The sequence below is a fragment of the Hibiscus syriacus genome, unplaced genomic scaffold (genome assembly GCF_006381635.1).
Source record: "Hibiscus syriacus cultivar Baekdansim isolate YM2019G1 unplaced genomic scaffold, ASM638163v2 tig00110551_pilon, whole genome shotgun sequence".
NCBI classification, from domain to species: domain Eukaryota; kingdom Viridiplantae; phylum Streptophyta; class Magnoliopsida; order Malvales; family Malvaceae; genus Hibiscus; species Hibiscus syriacus.
The window spans coordinates 1,470,407-1,493,269 of record NW_024062778.1 but is presented as its reverse complement, the minus strand read 5'-3'; the positions used below and the strand labels follow the sequence as shown (position 1 = coordinate 1,493,269).

Sequence of the window (22,863 nt, the reverse complement as noted above, 5' to 3'; positions counted from 1 at the left end):
TTCCAATTGGAGCGGGTCGGGTCGAAAAATCCCCACTTTCTAAAACCCTGCCCCAAATAAAAATCTGAAAGACCTTGCCTCCCTTCCCTCCTTATTTCGCAAAACCCTGCGTCGTCCCCAATGTTGTCTCGTCTCCTCCGCAGAGCCTCCCATCTCCGTCTTCTACCCCTCCTTTCCTCCAAAACCCCGCCGTGCCGCTCCTCCTCTCAACCCCCTCCACTTTCCCTCCTTTTGCCTAATAAATGCCATGATTACTTTAGCTTAATTATACATTGAAACTTGAAACCCCTTTTGCCTAAGTTGAAATGTAACCGACTTGTTATCTTCTGGTTTTAAGTTAAGTCATCTATATGCTGTGACAGGTCAAGTGGGAGCGATTCAGTTGGGAATCAGTAGGGCTTTGCAAAATTTTGAGCCAGAGCTACGTCCTGCCCTCAGAGCTGGTATTACCTCGTTTACAATTGCGTTGTCGTGTGTCTTTGTTCATACAATTATATTCGACTAGACCGACGTCTTTAGAGTTGGCAAGGTCTTTTTGTTGGTGATATTTGGAATTGTATTGAGATCTTATGATCCTGGTATAACTAAACTAAAAAATATCATGTGTGGTACCAGCTGGGTTCTTGACAAGGGATTCACGTGTGGTGGAAAGGAAAAAATAGGGAAGGCGAAAGCAAGGAAGAGCTTCCAATGGGTCAAGCGTTGATCACTTGTTCATGGTTTTTCATGTTCCTCCAAAAAGGAGACAGACCTTTTTTTTTTCTTTTTTGTATTTGATGAAAAGCAAAACCTTAATTTTAGCAACGCTGCAATAATTTTTTCACATTCGTAAGGTTTGGTGTTGGTTATGTTACTTATGATGTAGGGAGCCGTTAATCTAAGTACCATTTATTTATTGGTCAAATTCTTCTATTATTTCATGTATTATGAGTTGTGGATTTAAGCCATGCGTTTTAATTTGGTATTTCCAGTTTTATTTTTTTAAACTTGAAATGTTAGTCATCATCCAAACAATAACAATTAAATAATTTCTGGTGTTAATTCATGTATTATCCATAAATTGTAGATTTGGTTCTTGTTCTTTAATTTGATCATATTAATTACATAAAATAGTCATATTGTCTATGTATTGTTTAGGTTATGATTGGGTTTTAAAATTTTAAAAGTATACGGACTAAGATTGACTAAATCAAAATACAAAGATCTAAATTTACAACTTATAAATAATATAAAAGACTAATGATAAAATTTAGTCTAGAATGATTTCATACTATCTAAGTAATGTGCCATTTTTGGTAATTTAATCCTATTCTTAATTTACTTCAATAAATTTTTGTTTATATATAAGGACGTGAGATTGAATATATATTTTAATTTCAAATTATTAAAAACTGTCAATCATTAATCATCATCGTCAAAAACAAATTTAATATTTGTGTAGTATAATACATTTTGACATTTACTTACCTTAATTTTTAATTAATTAATTAATTATTATAAGTGATCATCATCATAATATTTTTTTAAAAAATCATTGTTAATTTTTACTCATATAATTTAATAATCTTTTAGTTTTATTCATGATTAAAAATAATTTAATAAATTATATTATTAAAAAAAGTGTATACATTCAAACCAAATGAATTAAACTTAAAATATAAATATATCAGAATATATTAAATAATTTTACATTTCGATAATTTTTTTATCAAATATAATTTTACATAGTTCAAGTGTACCCAGTAAAATATTTAGTTGAAATACACAAACATGCAGGTGTATGTATGTGCATCTATGCACATATAGGATATAAGCTTGAATGGGGTGTTGAATGTTCTCATGGGACACCGTTGAGCCAAGCCTACTGTTGTGATGGAAAGCGTCACACAAAGTGTCTATAAGCAATCCTTGGAGTTGAAAGGTGTAAAAATATATGAAATAAAATCATTGAGTTGTTTGTAACGTTCGACATCCGATCGAGATGGTCTGACTTAGATATCAATCTCTACATAAGCAACTCAAGTTACCCCGAAATAGAACATACCTGAACTTGATCCTATTATTTTCTTATTAACCGAGTTAAACTAATTTTCATTCAATAGCAGAAGTAGACAAACAATTCTTAGTGTTGTTTTCAAACTAAGTCGAGCAAGTAAATACATCATAGGGGTAAAGTAGAAAATTCATACCTCTCACGTAAATCATGCTTAAAAATTAGGGTAAAGTACACAAATGGTCCCCCCAACTATAAGATATTGCTTTATTGAATCCTCCGACTATTAAAAGTTAGAAAATAGTATTCCGACTACAGGGAGTTACTTTGTAGAGTCCCTCAACTATTAAAAGTTACAAAATGATCATCCAACTATTTATTTTGTTCCAAACTTGTCCTTTTTCGTTAAAAATTTAACAGTCATCTGAGCTAGATATAAACATACTGAATGAGATATTATAATCGTTTGAGATTATGAGATCATCATGTTTTATCATATCACAGTCAATAGATTAATGTCCATCTTAGGCTGCTGTTAATTTTTTAACGAAAAAGGAAGAGTTTGAAACATAATGAATAGTTGGATGACCATTTTGTAACTTGTAATAGTCGAGGGACCTAACAAAGCAACTCCCTACAGTCGAGAGACCTAACAAAGCAACTCCCTACAGTCGAGGGACCATTTTGTAACTTTTAATAGTTGAAGGAATCAATAAAGCAATATCCTATAGTCAATGGACCATTTGTGTACTTTACCCTTAAACCTAAACAAAAAAATCACAATGTACATACTCGTAGGTAGCATACGAATTTCTCAAATCGGACTTCAATTCCTATCTTAATTATATAATTATTAAATTTAGGGACCTAACTATAAAGTCTTAACAAATTTATGATACCAAATTTAATATTTTAAATTTTCTAGTTCATTTGTGAAACTAAATACATTTTAAAACTACCATTTAAATTTCAACTTAATCAGATACTTTGATATGCCAATTGTATATTGAAATCGACAAGATAACCATAAATATCATTACTAAATAACATAAATTATGAATAATCAATCTTAAATTCATACACCTAGGATACACATATATAGCCACATAGATTCGATTTTGTTCAGAAGACATATCAGACATCATTATACATAGTATATCAACACACAAGGATAAGTATACTGCGCACGTCGCATACCGTAATGTATCACTAAAGCGATGTATCGAAATGTACCACAAGTAAATTTATCCTATTATATAAATATTAAAAAAATATAAGGATTTATTTAAAATTAATCATTTATTTAAATTTATTATAATTTTAATAGAATTATAATTAAATTATATTTTTTATTAAAATAATAATTAATTTAAGTAATTTAATTGTTTAGAATTAGGATTGTTAAGTTATATAAGTTAGAACCGACCATCAATATTAGCTCTATCTTTTGCGTTGGACATCGCCTGTTTGTTTTTCCTTTTCATTTACGCACGGTGACCTCAAGGTTATCTTTTCACGAAACAAGTAACCTTTGAACACTATATATATATATATATATAAGGGATGTGAACATTTAATGTCAAATAATTAAAAATTATCTTTGAACATATATTGTATCGTACTTATTCTAAATTAATAAAATGGTTATCTCCTACTTTTCCAGCACCATCTTCGATGCCTTTTTAATTGTCGGACATGGCAGAACATGAGAAAATAAGATCAACCCATTTTTCGTTTAAGTTTGTTTGAGATTAACATTAAAGATTTAGGTTAAATGGATGTGAAAGATGTTTATACAAGTTGCATGAAGTGGAGATGTAGACACGTGAGGTTTGGTGAGTGATGTAAGAAACGTCAAATTAACGGATGCTTTTAAGTAACCTTTCTTTGCTCCACTCGACGACACTCAAGAATCATGTGCAATGACGGAATTAAGATAAAATTATGGAAGGGTCAAGTTGTTTATCTTTAAAACTAACAAGGTTTTAAAAAGTAATTAAATCGTAAAAAAATAGAGGATTAAGGTATAATTTCACTAATTTCAAAATTATCATGTCCTAAAAAGTAATTAAACAAAAAAACTTAAGAGGTGACACTTAATTTCATTTAAATTTAAAACCGATAATGTCTTAAAAATAATTAAACCAAAAAACTTTAACAGGGTCAAGACTTAATTTTAATGGTTTCAAAACTTTTAAGGACTTAAAATACAATTAAACCATAAAATTGAGATAGACTATGTCTCCTTCCGCCGCCACATGGTTCCCTCACGGATCATGTGTACCCCATTCACCAATATTGCAGTCTTCCTCTTGCATTTCTTGTTTGAAACTTAATCCACATCAAAGAGGACTTGTATAAATTAAGATATGGTTTTTGATTTCTTAGTGCTCTTAACATGTAAACTCAAAGAGTCTGAAGAGGAATACAATTTAAACATTCCCTTAATATATTATCTTACAGAAAAATCTAACAACTATCAATAATCTCTAAGTCTGTATTTGAACCTCTACGCACTATTGATGAAGGTGTGAAGATTGAAAGAAAAAAATCTTACAGATTGCTCCGCGCCCCAAAAGAGATCTAACTATACGGAACCATCTATTTTTTCTAATTAGAAGGTATGTCGTGATGAATGCAAGACGAAATGCAAAATTATCATAATAATAGGAAAAATCGTATCATAAAAATAAAATAAAAAATAAATGTTTTAAGAATATACAACAAGAAAGAAATTAAAACGAGAAATATATTTATTTAAATTTAAATAAAGATACTAAAAAAAAAGATAGATCCCGCATTAGGCCGTCTATTGAGCTTAATCGTCTCATTATATACTTGAACCACTTGGGTACAACATATTAACACAAGGGATGTAAATATCTTAAATAAACTTAATCTGTAGTATTTAAGTAGACTCAACTTACCGTTTATTGAGCTTAAATTTGGAAAATTTATACTAATATGATTCAAATTATTATTTACTAAATAAAATTTATTTATTTTATTTAAATTCATTTTTTATAATGTATAAATATGCACGAACAAAGTGACATCAATGTTTTAATTGGTCATAAAAAGGAACTTTTGAACTTAAGATGAATGGTTAGGGACTAAAAGCATAATTACCCCGTTGGGGAAATCCATGATAGATTTTCCCCTTGTTTAGCTATATTTAACTTTGTGTTTGATTTGTACCTCATTTTGGTGCTTATTGATTAGTGAAAGAAGGGATCTTCTAGTGCAAAGTGAAAGGAAAGGTTGGTGAGAGTTAAGTAAAGGAGCTTCTTTTGGTTGCTAAGTTGAAGGTGGTACATTTATTTCTATTAATTATTTATTGTGTTTCATAAATTTGATATCTTGCTCGTTAGTACGATGCATGTTGAGTGTTTTTGAGTATTAAGCATGTTCTAATAATTTTAATGATGATTTGATGATAAAAGATGTTAAAAATGATGTTAGATGATGCCTCAATAATACTCATAACCTTAAGAATCCTGTAGGAATTTAAAACTAGTGTTTTGATGTGATTTTTTAGCCTTATTCTAGGTTTATTGAGTTGTAATATCAATATTGTATGAACAATATTGATACCGTATGAATATAACCTTAAAATTTTGGGTTTTAAGGGGTTGGTTTCGATATTGTATGAATATAGCCTTAAAAATTTGGGTTTTTAAAGGATTGGTATCAAGGCAGATTCATGCAATAGTGATACTGAGGGTTGGGTATCGATACTGAGAAACTTTGGGAAATTTTTTAGTATTGATACTTTGAGCTTGGTATTGTACCAGTAGGTGAATATCTGTATTGAAGTCCATGTACTTCTTGTTTGAGTATACATACTCTCGATTTGAATATCCATACTCCCTAGTTAAGTATCCATACTCTCCAACATCGATAGATTATAAACATTTCTCGTTCCATCCAAATATCTATAAATTGCTATGAAAGGTACATACAAGATTAGTAAAGGATCCTAGCTCATGAAAAGACTAAAATGCCCTTGAATGGCGTGAATGACCAAAATACCCCTAATATATAATAATAGGGTTTTGAATGGCTATATCATGGAGAATTGGATAAAAATAACTTTATGGATTATGAATGGGTTAGAAAAACCTTCAATATGTTAAAATAGTAAGAATACCCTTAAGTGTATAAAAATGATTAAATTATCCCTATGAGCTAAAAAGATTAAAATACCCTTGAAATGAATGAAAGATTACGAATATCTCATAATTCAACAATTACTTGATAATGTTAATAAATGACTACGAGTTGCTAAATGACTAATCTGCCCTTGAACATAATGCACTAAAAATAGATAAGCTATAAAATAAGAATAACAAGTATGATGAATTGTGATAAGGGCTTAAACCTAGTTTATGAATAATGATTGTAAATGTGAGACATGTATTGTGATGATTGGCTTAAAGGCAATGTGTTGATGTATGGCCTACGGGCATCCATATTTTGGTATGTGGTTAGATTATTCGGATAATCAAGATTTGTAGTAGTTGATGCGTAGTGATTTCAAATTTTAGTTCCTCTCACGCTACTAGATACGTAGTGATTCCATGCACCATAAAATGTTGATGTGATATTTGATGCATAGAGATTCCATGCATAATATTGTCATATTTGTCTATCTTATTTGATATACAGTGATTCCAGATGCCATAGCTCGTTGTTTATCATATTTGATACGTAGTGGTTCCAAGTACCCTATAATTATTGCTGATATGAGCGTAAGCAGAGGTCCTAAATAGAAATAACACATTTTATTGATGACACACTGGGCATTGAAATAATATTTATCAAAATATGATAGATAATGTATAAAACAATGATAGGATTAAATGAATAAATCTTGGGGTTATGGACTAAAAACATGACTGATAATATTCTCGAGTAATTACTAATCAATAGTGGTAAACAGAGGTCCTAAATAGAAATAACGCATGTTTGTACTCGTGTTTCTAAGTCTATATTTACATTGCATGTATAAAGTATAATAGAGTAGAAACGTATACCACAGAGCTTGCAAAGCTTAGTTTTCAAATTCCATTCACATGTTAATAGTTATGATTGTACCAACATTGTATATTGACCTGTTTCGACAAATTTTAAATTTTTTCATGAAATTTTAGGGATACGTGCGTTAATGAAACTGGGTAAATAACAAACTTAGAAGTGTATAGCATAGGTTATTGGAAAAATAAATTTTAAAAAGAAGCTATTAAAGATTTAAAAGAATCAAATAAGTTAGCTTCTTTAGTGATTACAGGGGAGTGTAGTTGATCTCAACATAGTCTTATCATGACAAACTCACCCAATTCAATAGATTTTGAATTTAAAATAATGGTAATACCAATTTATGAGTGTCAAGGTAATGTTGACCGAGCTCAAATCGAAAAAAGTGTAAAACCTATTTAAAATAGATGGTAATACCATTTCATATATGGTATACATTGTATGGTATCTGATAAATGATTAATTTGCTCTGATACAGAGTTTTGTAAAAAAAAAAAAGAATGGCTGAGATTGGAGAAGAAAAAAATTATTTTTTGAAGTGAGGTGAAAGCTACAATGATCATCGCAAGACGGCCAGAGCACACGATATCTTTCGAAAGATGGCTGGAGCATTTGACGTCTTCAGACTCTTCATCTCCGCTGTTGCTTTAAATTTGAAATGTGCAAGAGAGAGGGGGGCATAGAGGGGCTACAACAGTGAAGGAGAATAAAGGGAAAGAGGGAGGCTAGTTATGATGGTTCAGCCAGAACTTGAAGACTGTAACCCCCACAGACCGATCAGGGTAACCAGATCCGATCCGGGGTGTCACATTTGGGCCACCGGAGCGACCCACTGTAAAAATAGCGGAAAATTGAAAACTTTTTATTAGAACATATAAACTAATAAAAATCATTTGTGACTATTTAAAAATAAAACAGATTTTCAGACTCGTATATAAAACAAAATATAATTACATGCCCCCTAATCACATGTACCATACTCTGCAACAATGCCAGAAGAACTCCTTTATTGAAGTCGATAGATATACTGGTACGATTCTTTTAACCTGCAAAGATGAGTAACTGAGTGAGCTTTGGAAAGCTCAATAATACAGAACTACCAGATGATGCTGATGAACGTGCATATACAAATAAGCGTATTTTTCCTTATAGGTTCAGATATTTACAGATTTCTTTGGCTGAGCTGAGGTCCATTGATATCGCATGTAGTAATAGATAATATTCATTTCAGATAGAAATATTTCGGATGTTTAGGTTCAGGAGATCAGAATAGGTTTTCTAGTGTGTGCTCCCTCAAAACCAGTGAAAAGATACATATTTTTTTAAACATTTAGAAATCATAGTAATTCCCTCAACCGCACACGTCCATAATGTGTAGATTCCACAGAACCATACAACCCCGGCACAACAATAAGGCCCTGAGCACACAGCTGAGGAGCCTTCATATATTCTTCCTCCAACAATAACCCCCAAATAAAACATTTATCAAAAACCATATTAAATCCCCCAATCGAACACATCATAATGTATAGGTTCCCCAGAACCATACAACCCCTGCACAACAGTTAGGCCCTGAGCACAAAGCCGAGGAGCCTTCATATTTTCTTCCTCCAACAATACCCCCAAATAAAACATTTTTTTGTCAATAAATGGAGATATCAGAAATCAAAACAGAATTTATATCAGATATCATATATCAGAACAAAATCCAGAACAGAAATCAGAACAAAATTCGAATCAGAAATTAGAACATATTCCAAATCAAAAACCAGATAAAATATTCATATGATTAGGGAACACACCAGAGTTTACGGATATTATTTAGAGGTATTGTATCAGGCATAGAAATACAGTTCTTCCGTATATCGATAGAATGTTGGAATTTAGAATCACTATTAGAAGAGTTCATTAACTGAGAGAATCATCAGTTATTCAGAATGTGAATTGAGCTGATAAGGAAGAAACGAAGATTCGAAATATTTACGGTTTGTGTCGCTCTATCAGAATATCGAACAACTCGAGCTAAACAACTCCCAGAACTGATATTTATCGACTGGCCAATTCATTACCCTTCCAGGGTATTTACTCTTTAATACCAAAAATTCTTGTCCAGAAATCATCTTCGGAATCATTGTTGAATAGATCTTTCAATGTCTTTATTTCATTTCCACGCTTCCACAATATCATGTAATGTTGACGTACTTGATTATTTTAATCATAAACCATCATAATTGTACACTACGTAAACTCATCAGAGTTTCCAGACTTATCCAAATCACTTACTAAATCCTCAGTCATTGAGGTTACATAGTTCATTTAGCAGTCATGTCCATTCCAGTTACTTCAGGGTTTTCCAGAGTAATTCAAACATTCCCGAATTTCAGATACATGTTGTACTTCCATTACATTCAATTTGGTCTTCGTGGTTAATTTGTCGAACAAACGTCCAATTCTTAGTACTGAATGCGATCTAGAGCTGAGCTGAGCTGAATACTTCCAAAATTTGTCATCGAGCCAAACTTGAGAGGACAAATACGTATTCTAATAATATATATGCCATTCAGGTATTGGCATAGCTTTAGGGTATCCAATCATTCTGAGCTTGGTGATATTCTTGGATCATTTCCATTACAGGGGTATTTTGGTCATTTTACAAATTTAACGTATTTAAATCATTTCCTTCCGTCCGATCTTACTATTGAATTCAATCTTATCATTTATTTCAGTCATTTCGAACAATTATGACAACAGAACACCCCGACAAATTATTCTTCAGGTATTTACTCATAACTCGGATATTTCTGGGTCAAGTGCCTTCTCAGATTTTACAAATGGAAAAATAGGAATTTTCCTGAACTAAGTCAGGATCTTAACAATCAAATCCGTACTTAATCGAGTTAAGTACGAATCCTCAAAGTATTTTATCATTCAGGGTTAACTAGTACTATTTTACCTCTCAAGGGTATTTTCGTAATTTCTTAACCAGATAATTTCAATATTGGCTCTTAACGAAAATAATTATAATTTAGAGATCCTATGATCAATTGCTTTCCCGAGCATTCTCTTATCTTGAAATGATTCCTTAATAGAATTCTAATATCTTGCACAAACCCTCTAGGGGTTAAAAATCGGTTATCCGTATTTCTTAAGCAAAATCTAGCATATCTTAAGAACATATGTAATTTTATCATATCAATATATCCTTTCAGAGTTATTAATCAACTTCTAGGGATAATTCTTGACGTCTTACAACTTAAGGGTATTTTCGTAATTTTACCCTACCAGAGTATTATCATAATTTCCCATCCAAGTACCTTTAACATTTAACCTTTGATGAAATAAACTATAAGTTACAAATCCATGTTGATTTCTTTATCACTAAGCACATAACTTGTAATTTAATTCTAACAATCCTCAATTTCTTATAAAAAATCATCTGAACCATAATCAATTACTGAACCTTTTTACCGTATTCAGATTGAGTATAGAAACTAATTAACAATACAAATGAGACCAACATTATCTTAATCATGCATTTTTCAATATTCACATGTTCCATAAAGCATAAAGAGATAGTAAAGTATTACCTCGATTTCTGTGCAATACTGATCGACCATAAAAATTCCATTCGAACGCCTTTGATCTTCAATTCAACTTTCAATAATTCCTCAGATACATATTAACATAAATTATATAAAAAACGGAGCTTAATTACGATAAATGGATCGAATCGGGTGATAAATTAGTGAAAAATAGCTTATCGGGTTTGAATTTGGTGAAACGGACTTCGGATTCGGATTCAGGACGTCGAAAGCATAAAATATGACTTTTCAGAAATTTGGAATTTTCGGTCAAAATCAAAGTCAACAGGTTTGACCGAATATTTCGAGGCCTTCGGGTTCGAATTTCGAAAAACGGACTCCGGAATCGGATTTGGAACGTCGAAAAATGTCAGGATAGGTATACTCGGTCAAAGTCAAAGGTCGTTTAATGCCCGGTCAAAGCCAGTCAAAGTTTTGGTCAACAGTGGTCAACGCCGGTCAACGGGTCGGGTCAACGGATCGGGTCGGGTTAACGGGTCGGTTCGGGTTGTGACCGGTCAAAACAGTTCTAAAACCGGTCAAACCGGTCACTTTTTCCTTCCCCACGCGCAATGGCGGTGCGTGAACAGTGCTAAATTCCCAGAAAAATTCCTAAATATTATTTTAAGCGATTTCGAGAAACTTACATAGCTTGGTTCACAATTTTGAACGGCGGAGAACTCGATTTCAACAAATCGAAAACTTTGACTGCTTTACCTCCTCACGCGTCGCCATCGACGGAGACCAAAGATGACATCGGCGGACTCGGAATAATGCATGGAACACGATGGTGCGGGAAGTGTCGTAAACGAATCATCGGATTGTCGTGAATCGACAAAAAACCAATTGAAATTGAGTTATTACCGACGATACTTTCGACTGAAATTAACGACGAACGACGATGATTCACGGTAAAAGCTTTGAGAGGTTTTGTTTCTCGCTCGACAACGAACACGATGGTGGTTTCGGCTTGTCGATCGGAGGTCAGACGGCGAGTAGATCGAAGTTCGAAGTAGGGTGAACGAGAGAGGGAAATGGGGGAATTATGGAAACTGAGCACGGGAAATGGGGTTTATTATTCATCCCATATTAAAAATGAGTAAACTATGAGTTTAGTCACTGAACTTCCTGCACTTCTTAAAACGGTATGCCAACTTTGAAATTTTACAATTTAACCCACTATTTCTTTCAAAATACCAAATTAAATCCATATCACTTTATAATTTCTAAATTTTAGCCCCTAAATTGGTGTGTTACAATTCTTCCTTCCTTAAAAAGAATTTCGTCCTCGAAATTCACTCATATCACATAATTGCAGAAATAAAACGTCCATCAGTTCTCTCATATCTTTAAGTAGCTTTGACAAAAGTATGAATCCTCCACTAATCCTTAACCAGCTGATCATACATTCTTATCATAACTTTTCCTCATTTCAATAAAAGAATCTGAACGAAAATTTTCTTGAGTAATCAATTCAGTCTTGGTCGTGAGAATAGGCTCATAGAGCAGTAGCATATCCCAATTTCATTTTCGGAGTCAAGTCAGAATTTTTCAGATAAATAACTCTCACATGGATCGTGAGGTACTTCACAACGTTTAAACAGATGTTACTGGTATTCCTTTTTGTACAAGTATAACCTTAACAGATAGAAACTTTGGTTTACTCACTACAGATAGGGACTCAGCCCTGGAGTTCCGGCTCAGAGAGGTACGATTGCAGTATAGAGACATGTATTGATCAGACATATTTTGACATTCGACCGGCCGGTCTATCTTGAAAAATTTTGACTCAAACCATGGCTCTGATACCACTAAATGTAACACCTACATACTAATAAGGGTAACCAGATCCGATCCGGGGTGTCACATTTGGGCCACCGGAGCGATCCACTGTAAAAATAGCGTAAAATTTAAAACTTTTTATCAGAACATGTAAACTAATAAAAATCATTTGTGACTATTTAAAAATATAAAACAGATTTTCAGACTCGTATATAAAACAAAATATAATTACATGCCCCCTAATCACATGTACCATACTCTGCAACAATGCCGGAAGAACTTCTTTATTGAAGTCGATAGATATACTGGTACGATTCTTTTAACCTGCAAAGATGAGTAACTGAGTGAGCTTTGGAAAGCTCAGTAATACAGAACTACCAGATGATGCTGATGAACATGCAGATACAAATAAACGTATTTTTCCTTATAGGTTCAGATATTTACAGATTTCTTTGGCTGAGCTGAGGTCCATTGATATCGCATGTAGTAACAGATAATATTCATTTCAGATAGAAATATTTCGGATGTCTAGGTTCAGGAGATCAGAATAGGTTTTCTAGTGTGTGCTCCCTCAAAACCAGTGAAAAGATACATATTTTTTTAAACATAATTTTTAAACATTTAGAAATCATAGTAATTCCCTCAACCGCACACGTCCATAATGTGTAGATTCCCTAGAACCATACAACCCCGACACAACAATAAGGCCCTGAGCACACAGCCGAGGAGCCTTCATATATTCTTCCCCAAAATAAAACATTTATCAAAAACCATAGTAAATCCCCCAACCGAACACATCATAATGTATAGGTTCCCCAGAACCATACAACCCCGGCACAACAATTAGGCCCTGAGAACAAAGCCGAGGAGCCTTCATATTTTCTTCCTCCAACAATACCCCCAAATAAAACATTTTTTTTCAATAAATGAAGATATCAGAAATCAAAACAGAATTTATATCAGAACAAAATCCAGATCAGAAATCAGAACAGAATTCGAATAAGAAATCAGAACATATTCCAAATCAAAAACCAGATAAAATATTCATATGATTAGGGAACAGACCAGAGTTTACGGATATTATTTAGAGGCACTGTATCAGGCAGAGAAATACAGTTCTTCCATATGTCGATAGAATGTTAGAATTTAGAATCACTATTAGAAGAGTTCATTAACTGACAGAATCATTAGTTATTCAGAATGTGAATTGAGCTGATAAGGAAGAAACGAAGATTCGAAATATTTACGTTTGTGTCGCTCTATCGGAATATCGAACAACTCGAGCTAAACAACTCCCAGAACTGATATTTATCGACTGGTCAATTCATTACTCTTCCAGGGTTTTTACTCTTTAATACCAAAAATTCTTGTCCAGAGATCATCTTCGGAATCATCTTTGAATAGATCTTTCAATGTCTTTATTTCATTTCCACAATATCATGTAATGTTGACGTACTTGATTATTTTAATCATAAACCATCGTAATTGTACACTACGTAAACTCATCAGAGTTTCCAGACTTATCCAAATCACTTACTAAATCCTCAGTCATTGAGGTTACATAGTTCATTTAGCAGTCATGTCTATTCCAGTTAATTCAGGGTTTTCCAGAGTAATTCAAACATTCCCGAATTTCAGATACATGTTGTACTTCCATTCTATTCAATTTGGTCTTCGTGGTTGATTTGTCGAACACACGTCCAATTCTTAGTACTGAATGCGATCTAGTGCTGAGCTGAATACTTCCAAAATTTGTCATCGAGCCAAACTTGAGAGGACGAATACGTATTCCAGTAATATATATGCCATTCAAGTATTGACATAGCTTTAGGGTATCCAATCATTCCTGAGCTTGGTGATATTCTTGGATCATTTCCATTACAGGGGTATTTTTGTCATTTTATAGATTCAACGTATTTAAATCATGTCCTTCCTTCCGATCTTACTATTAAATTCAATCTTATCATTTATTTCAGTCCTTTCGAACAATTATGACAACATAACACCTCGACAAATTATTCTTCAGGTATTTACTTATAACTCGGATATTTCTGGGTCAAGTGCCTTCTCAGATTTTACAAACGGAAAAACAGGAATTTTTCTGAACTAAGTCAGGATCTTAACAATCAAATCCGTACTTAATCGAGTTAAGTACGAATCCTCAAAGTATTTTCTCATTCAGGGTTAACTAGGACTATTTTACCTCTCAAGGGTATTTCTGTAATTTCTTAACCAGATAATTTCAATATTGGCTCTTAAGGAAAATAATTATAATTTAGAGATCCTATGATCAATTGCTTTCCCGAACATTCTCTTATCTTGAAATGATTCCTTAATAGAATTCTAATATCTTGCACAAACCCTCTAGGGGTTAAAAACTGGTTATCTGTATTTCGTAAGCAAAATCTAGCATTTCTTAAGAACATATGTAGTTTTATCATATCAATATATCCTTTCAGAGTTATTAATCAACTTCCAGGGACAATTCTTGACGTCTTACAACTTAAGGGTATTTTCGTAATTTTACCCTACCAGAGTATTATCATAATTTCCCATCCAAGTACCTTTAACATTTAACCTTTGATGAAATAAACTATAAATTACAAATCCATGTTGATTTCTTTATCACTAAGCACATAACTTGTAATTTAATTCTAACAATCCCTCAATTTCTTATAAAAAATCATCTGAACCATAATCAATTACTGAACCCTTTTACCGTATTCAGATTGAGTGTAGAAACTAATTAACTACACAAATGAGACCAACATTATCTTAATCATGCATTTACCAATATTCACATGTTCCATAAATCATAAAGAGGTAGTAAAGTATTACCTCGATTTCTGTGCAATACTGATCGACCATAAAAATTTCATTCGAACGCCTTTGATATTCAATTCAACTTTCAATAATTCCTGAGATACATATTAACATAAATTATATAAAAAACGGAGCTTAATTATGATAAACGGATCGAATCGGGTGATAAATTAGTGAAAAACAGCTTACCGGGTTCGAATTTGGCGAAACGGACTTCAGATTCAGATTCAGGACGTCGAAAGCATAAAATATGACTTTTCGAAAATTTGAATTTTTGGTCAAAATCAATGTCAACAATTTTGACCGAAAATTTTGAGGACTTCGGGTTCGAATTTCGAAAAACGGACTTCGAAATATGATTTGGAACGTCGAAAAATGTCAGGATTGGTATACTCGGTCAAAGTCAAAGGTCGTTTAATGCCCGGTCAAAGCTAGTCAAAGTTTTGGTCAACAGTGATCAATACCGGTCAACGGTCAACGATCAATGGGTCGGGTTAACGGGTCGGGTCGGGTTGTGACCTGTCAAACCGGTCAAAATAGTTCCAAAACCGGTCAAACCGATCACTTTTTCCTTCCCCAAGGGCAGTTCCTAAAAATTATTTTAAGCGATTTCGAGATACTTACAAAGCTCGGTTCACAATTTTGAACGGCGGAGAACTCGATTTCAACAAATCGGAAACTTTGACCGCTTATCCTCCTCACGTGCCGTCGTCGACGGAGACAAAGGATGACACCGGCGGACTCAGAACGATGCAAGGAACACGATGGTTCGGGAGGTGTCGTAAACGGATCATCGGATCGTCGTGAATCGACGAAAAACCAATTGAAATTGAGTTATTACCGACGATACTTCCGACTGAAATTAACGACGAACGACGATGATTCACGGCAAAAGCTTTGAGAGGTTTTGTTCCTCGCTCGACAACAAACATGATGGTGGTTTCGACTCGTCGATCGGAGGTCGGACGGCGAGTAGATCGAGTTCGAAGTAGGGTGAACGAGAGAGGAAAATGAGAAATTCTGGAAACTGAGCACGGTAAATGGGGTTTATAATTCATCCATATTAAAAATGGATAAACCATGAGTTTAGTTACTGAACTTTCTGCACTTCTTAAAACGGTCTGTCAACTTTGAAATTTTACAATTTAATCCACTATTCTTTCAAAATACTAAATTAAATCTACCACTTTATAATTTCTCCTAAATTGAAGTGTTACAAAGACGCGGTATGCTCCGACCATTTTCCCAACAACGTCAACTGTTCTCGTATTTTCTGATGACACTGTTCAAAACGTCCTATTTGAGAAAATATTTTTTCTCCTCCCCAATATAAGCCATTGTGCTAGACATTCAATCTATGAATGTCCATTAAGAAATTGGATGTAGTACATCCACTACAAATTTTTGACTACTCATTGGAATACAGAAAGATGACAATAAACAAGAATTATTCAAATCTCCAATTCAAACGCCAGAACTCATAAAACCAGTAATTGTCACAAATTATCACATAAAAATCCAAAATTACAAATATCAATTAGCTAAATTCACGATTCTCAAACAGTAGCTAAATTAGAAGTTTAAGAAAAGGGTGGAAAAATGCGTAGCAAGTTCCTCAATCCCCGTGTAGATCAACCAAAATTGAATCAACTGGTCTTGGGATCAGGCATTGGGAACAACCCAGCACCAGCAGCTCCTCGAGGAGGCGAAAACCCCAAAAATTTCTGCAAATTAGTCCTTATACTAATCGAGCACAAGAAGTAGAGAAAAACCATCGAACAATCCGTGGAATCTTCCCCTTTTAACCCTCTATGACTCATCTTCATCACAATCCCAATCGGCTTAAACGGCAATTTGGCGACTACTTTCCCTTCGAAAAGAGAATTCAAGAACCCAAAAACGACGATCAATACGAGGGCGACAACAGCCCCAGATTTGAACTTGAACAAGGAAAGATCACGGCTGGATTCCTTGAGGCTGGATTCGACACGATCGATCTTCTTGGTTTTGGATTTTTTGGTGGATAACTTGTTTGGGTTTTGTTCGGTTTTCATGGTTTCGAGTTTCTTGGCTGCTTTGTCGATTGAGGATTTGAGTGATTTGTAAGAGTTGGTTCTGTAGATTAAGAGCCATGATATGGCTTCGCAGACAATGGCTGTGCAAAAGGAGATTGCAACAACGGCTAGACTGTCGGAGTATTTAAACGATGATAGGAGCTGGGTTGTTGCCATTTTCAGAAAAGATTATTTTCTGGGAAAGTGTTTATAGGTAGAAAATTCAATAAGAAAAGATTCGAATCGGAAGTAGACGACAATATAACTGTGGGCTGAAAAGTTAGGCTTTAGCTTCAGTGGTTCTGCTTTTATTTCTCACTTTAACTTTCTGCGTTTGCCCATTTAAATTTGGGCTTGTTAAGCTCTTTCCGATACTGAATTTTCCCTCAGTTTGTCCTTTGACTCTCGTATAGCGTTCAAATAATTAATTCGATTATTGATCAAATTAAATTTTTATTAATTATTTTTTAACCGTTAATTAAACTGAATATATTTAAAAAAAAATAATTGAACCGGACAAAGTTACCCTCCATTTTAGTTCATAATAATAATTAAAATGTTAGCGAAACCGAATATTTTTTTTGAAAACATTAGCCGAACCAAATATTGTTCTAATTAAAATTGAGTTATCGTAATAATAATTTGTTACTAATACATTTATTTTATTGGTGACAATTTTACAACGTCGCTATTTTATCTAAGTGTTTCCCTCTAAATTGTTTTTGGCACCAGATATATAATTACGAAAACCAATGACATTTTTTTAAAATTATCAAAAAAGATATACCATTATTCACTAATTGTGACGAAAAAAAAAAATCATATTTATAGTATGTTTTTTGATGTTATTGTTGGAAAATGTGTTGAATTCATTAATGAATTGACACCATTATACTCTCTTAAATCAAATGGAATAAATAAAGCGGAAGAACTGAACCTTAAAAAGAAATGATGAACACAATGCTTGAAAGTTCTGAGTTATTACATAACATGTGGGGGAAGGAAGTTGTTCTGTCAACTAGTTACGTTTTAAATAAAGTTCTCCGAAAGAATACAAACGATTATAACTAGATCCACAATAGAATCTAAGTTTATAGCTCTAGACAAATTTGGAGAATAAGTCAGAATGACTTTGATACTTTTTTTAGGATATTTCCGAATGGTCGAAACCTATGACAACCAAGCAACAATTACTAGAGCACAAAATTTCATATATAATGGTAAATCAAGACACATACGTCGTCGATATAATACCATTAGACAACTGATCTCAAATGCAGTTATCTCTATTTTGTAAAATCAAATGATAACATCGAGAACCCGTTAACCAAAGGGTTAAATCGAGATCAAGTTGAGAAATCATCTAAAGGAATGAGACTAAAGTTCATGAAAATTAATGGGGTTATGTGAAAGAAAATTCTACCTAGTTGACTGGAAATCCCAAAATCTAAGTTCAAAGAGACAATCCAATTGCATAAATTGTGTCCAGTCACTTTGGGAGTCTCTTATCCCAAGTTAGTTCATGTAATGTAAACAATAATCAAATTGGTATAAGTTAAGCAAAATTTTTAATGACCATTGCGTCTTTCGGTGAATTGAGCAACATAAATTATCTGTGTGAAAGTGAAATGAGGCTGCTTCAAAGAGACTATTAGGCATAGTTCATTGAAACTCTTCTAGAGTCAGATGATTTTCACAATTTTATGAACATACCCATAAGAGCTAATATTCGTAGTTGTGTGAAGTATATCATTGTTTACACAAACCGCAGAACAGTTCAAGGACATCACGTATACTGGTTAGTCAGTAAAGTAAATATACTGTCATAATTGAAGGTTCAAATGAGGACATATACCTATCCTATGTAGCAATTGTTTGTAGAATCTATCACTACATCGAGTCAAAATATTTTTGATAAAATCATCAATTTAATTCAGGTGAGGTATTATTGAAAAAACGTGTTGGGTTTATTGATGAGTTTATTATTTGAATTTTCCTAAAATATGACATATCTATTTGAATATTTTGAATTAAAAAGATATTATGTGAGTTCTTAATATTTGAATTTTAATAGGATAATTTTCTATTATTTAAGGATTTATATTCAATTAAAATTCAAATATATTATTTACTAATTTATATTAAATTGAAATATGAGTATATTATATATAAATTTATATTTAATTTAAATAAAAATATATTATTTATGAATTTATATTCAATTAATATATGAATATATTATTACGAATTTATATTCGATTGAAATACGATATTGTAGTTCCAGAAAGTTTACTTACTTTTATTTTTCCTATAAGAATCCTTTATAAATACTATGCATATAATACCCCCGACCCGGATACGAATATGAGGTACCACATTAACTTTTCAAACGCTTTGACTTTTTTTAAAATACGACTAAAACTTGACAAGGAAAGCAAAACTTAATAAAACATAATTAAAATACATATCAGAACATCTACACAATAAACATTTATGATACATGCCAACAAAAAAATTCAATAACAAAATCACATATGATACAAATTTCTCTGATCTGATACTCTTCAAAGATATGTTGTCTTGCTCTTGTTTATTCTACTTACTCCTCTGAACCTACGTGTGAAAACACTCACACGCTAAGTCTTTGACTTAGTGAGGCATAATGAGTATAATAAAACAATAAAACATTTATTTAAACATTTCAGAGAAAATACTTAATACGAAAATCAATTTACATTTCATATAAATAAATAGACTTCTAGGCACTGTTCAATTCATAATCAATTTACATTTCATAAAAACTACAAATGCAATTAAACACTTCTCAATCTATATCAATTTGTTTAATTAGCCCAACGCATATCACTAATAACTCAAGTTATGTGAGTACAATGAGGTTGTGCACTATAATTGCAATCACCACTGCCACGTAGAATTTGCACCGAAGTGCCACGTAGAATATGCACCGAAGTGCCACGTAGAATATGAACCGAAGTGCCACATAGATTTGTCCCGAAGGACCTCGTAGAATTTGTCCCGAATGACCACGTAGAATTCGTCCCAAAGGACTGCGTAGAACCCTCAACTATTGGCATGCCAACTATACCTCTAATTCTCATAGTACATACTTTGGGCTTTAACCATTTAATTAATTCACATAGTTTATTTGTATTATCATTTGTTCACATAAAGGATTTACTCATAGCATATCATATAACATTTCTCAACTTTTCATTTATTTCCATAGAACATATTCACTTAGTACATATTCACATACAACATTTTCACATATAATATGTACTCATAGGATTTCACATAGTATTATATTAAATCCATATATCATTTCATGTCAAAGTTCATAAACACAATTATATCAAAATATCAGAAAAATATCATAACATAGACCAAATCATTTTCATTATCAAACTTTCAAGATTGGTTCCTCACAAACCAAATTATTCAAAATTTATTTAACAAAGCATGATAAAAGTATTTGAAATAAATTCAAGACCTTTTTCTTTTAAAACATTTTAGGTTGACTCATCGTGAGTCTTCCTCCTATTATATATAAAAGTATAGTAAAACACACTCACCTTTGCCTCACGTAAGTCCTAAACGAAATCCTTTAAACTTTTGTTCAATCTTTTCACTACTTCGATTTGTTTGATACGCTTTCGATCCAAATCTACACATCAACACGTCCAAGATAAATATCGAATCTCACTTAATGTCTAACCAATTAGCATTTACACAATCGAAACGAAACACATAATGTAAACTTTCAAACTGAATAGTATCGGTACTCTATACTACACAGTACCGATACTTCTCTTCTATGGTACAAATACCTACTTTAGTATCGATACCATTTTGACATTCTGTAATTTCATTTTTCATTACAGTATCGATACCTTACACTTGGTATCGATACCTCCACATCAGTATCGATACTACTTTAATCAGTATTGATAATGTTCATCCGATTCATAATATTTCCTTCAACTTAGCCTTATAGTATCGATACTGTTTTTCCAGTACCGATACCCTTACCTAGAATTCACCTATTTCACATCGAAAATTACCCAATTTCATCTAAATATCATACTTTTAACTCCATTCATGCTCTTAAACTCATTTACACTTATTCCAACTAATTTATATCAATTAAAATCCCTTTAACATCTAAAATTCTCCATAGAACTCCTGAAACTAAAAATCACACCAATCCTTCAAACATATTCTCAATCCTTTCTAACACTTCTAACATCTTATTCAAACCCTTGACAAGTCAAATATACCTTTAGAATCCAAATATAAATCATTTTTCAATGATTCCCTTAAAAACCCATTTTACTAATTTACCATTAACTCATCAACCCAATAGTTTTTAGTTATCTTTAAGCTTCCTTAAGCTTCTATATCACCCAAGGACTAAAAACCAACTCAAAAGTAAAAGAAACAATCAACTTTAAAATCACTTACCTTAGCCATGGTGTTCACGGTGGGAAGAAAATAAGAGAAGAGCTTCCATATTTTTCCTTTCTTTTCTTTCTTCATTTTCATCACATGTTATATAACCTTAAGAAATGAATTTTAAATTCATTTCATGCCAAAATACCATTTTGCCCTTCCATTCTTTAATCTTTAATAATAAGTCCTAAATAAAAGTTTCCAAAATCAATCCTTGTACATTTCAATTTATCTAACTTAAATCACTAAATTTTAAATCCTTACACATTAGTCACTAACCCGAAGTTTGGGGTATTACAATGCAAACTTTCTAGGTTAAAAACAAGTTTCTACAAGTTACACAAGCTTTCATAATTCAATAACGTGAATATAACACCCTTACTCGTATTTAGCTCCTAAATATGAGTCAGAATGTCATAACAAATTTTCTAGCATTCAAATTTAAACCATTGATTAATGTATCAAAGGGCATCAATTTCTAATTCTTAATCAACCAAACTAATTTCAATTTCAGGCAACAACTTAGCAATTCATAATTATAACACATAACAAATAAAATTTCCTATATTATACTTAAACTAAAGTTCATCCTAATACCCGTTTAATTCTAATTTTTACTAGATCGTTAACCTACATTCCATTTTTTCTATAACTATCATAATCTATGTACTATTCATTAAAACTGCCATCAGGTAAACTACTACAAACCTGTTTAAGCATAGTTTATACTAAAATACCATTTACACCTATATACATGCCAACTAGAAAATCAAAATACATCGGAAAGATGTCATTATTGATACTGGAGATATACTCCTTGATAGGTATGATGCCAAGTACTCCTTACTTCGTTTTCTGCTTTTTTACCTGCGCGTGAGAATCATCACACGCTAAGTATACACTTAGTGAGGCAATCATAGTAATATTCAATGCATGAATATAAAAATCAAAATACATCGGAAAGATGTCCTTATTGATACTGGAGATATACTCCTTGATAGGTATGATGCAGTACTCCTTACTTCGTTTTCTGCTTTTTTACCTGCGCGTGAGAATCATCACACGCTAAGTATACACTTAGTGAGGCAATCATAGTAATATTCAATGCATGAATATGAAAAAA

General features: G+C 32.6%; 1 protein-coding gene and 1 long non-coding RNA gene across 2 annotated transcripts; one reads left to right on the top strand and one right to left on the bottom strand.

Moving 5' to 3' along the window:
* The first annotated feature begins 234 nt into the window (after positions 1 to 234).
* On the top strand, positions 235 to 778 carry LOC120131277. The gene is made up of 2 exons (XR_005516904.1): positions 235 to 443; positions 616 to 778. It is a non-coding gene; the product is annotated as an uncharacterized LOC120131277 (long non-coding RNA).
* Positions 779 to 16,694: 15,916 nt separating this feature from the next.
* LOC120131283 (calcium load-activated calcium channel-like) lies at positions 16,695 to 17,469 on the bottom strand. Its single transcript, XM_039148300.1, has one exon. The coding sequence runs from the start codon at positions 17,445 to 17,447 to the stop codon at positions 16,863 to 16,865; it is 585 nt and encodes a 194-aa protein (XP_039004231.1). The 5' UTR covers positions 17,448 to 17,469; the 3' UTR covers positions 16,695 to 16,862.
* Positions 17,470 to 22,863: the final 5,394 nt, after the last annotated feature.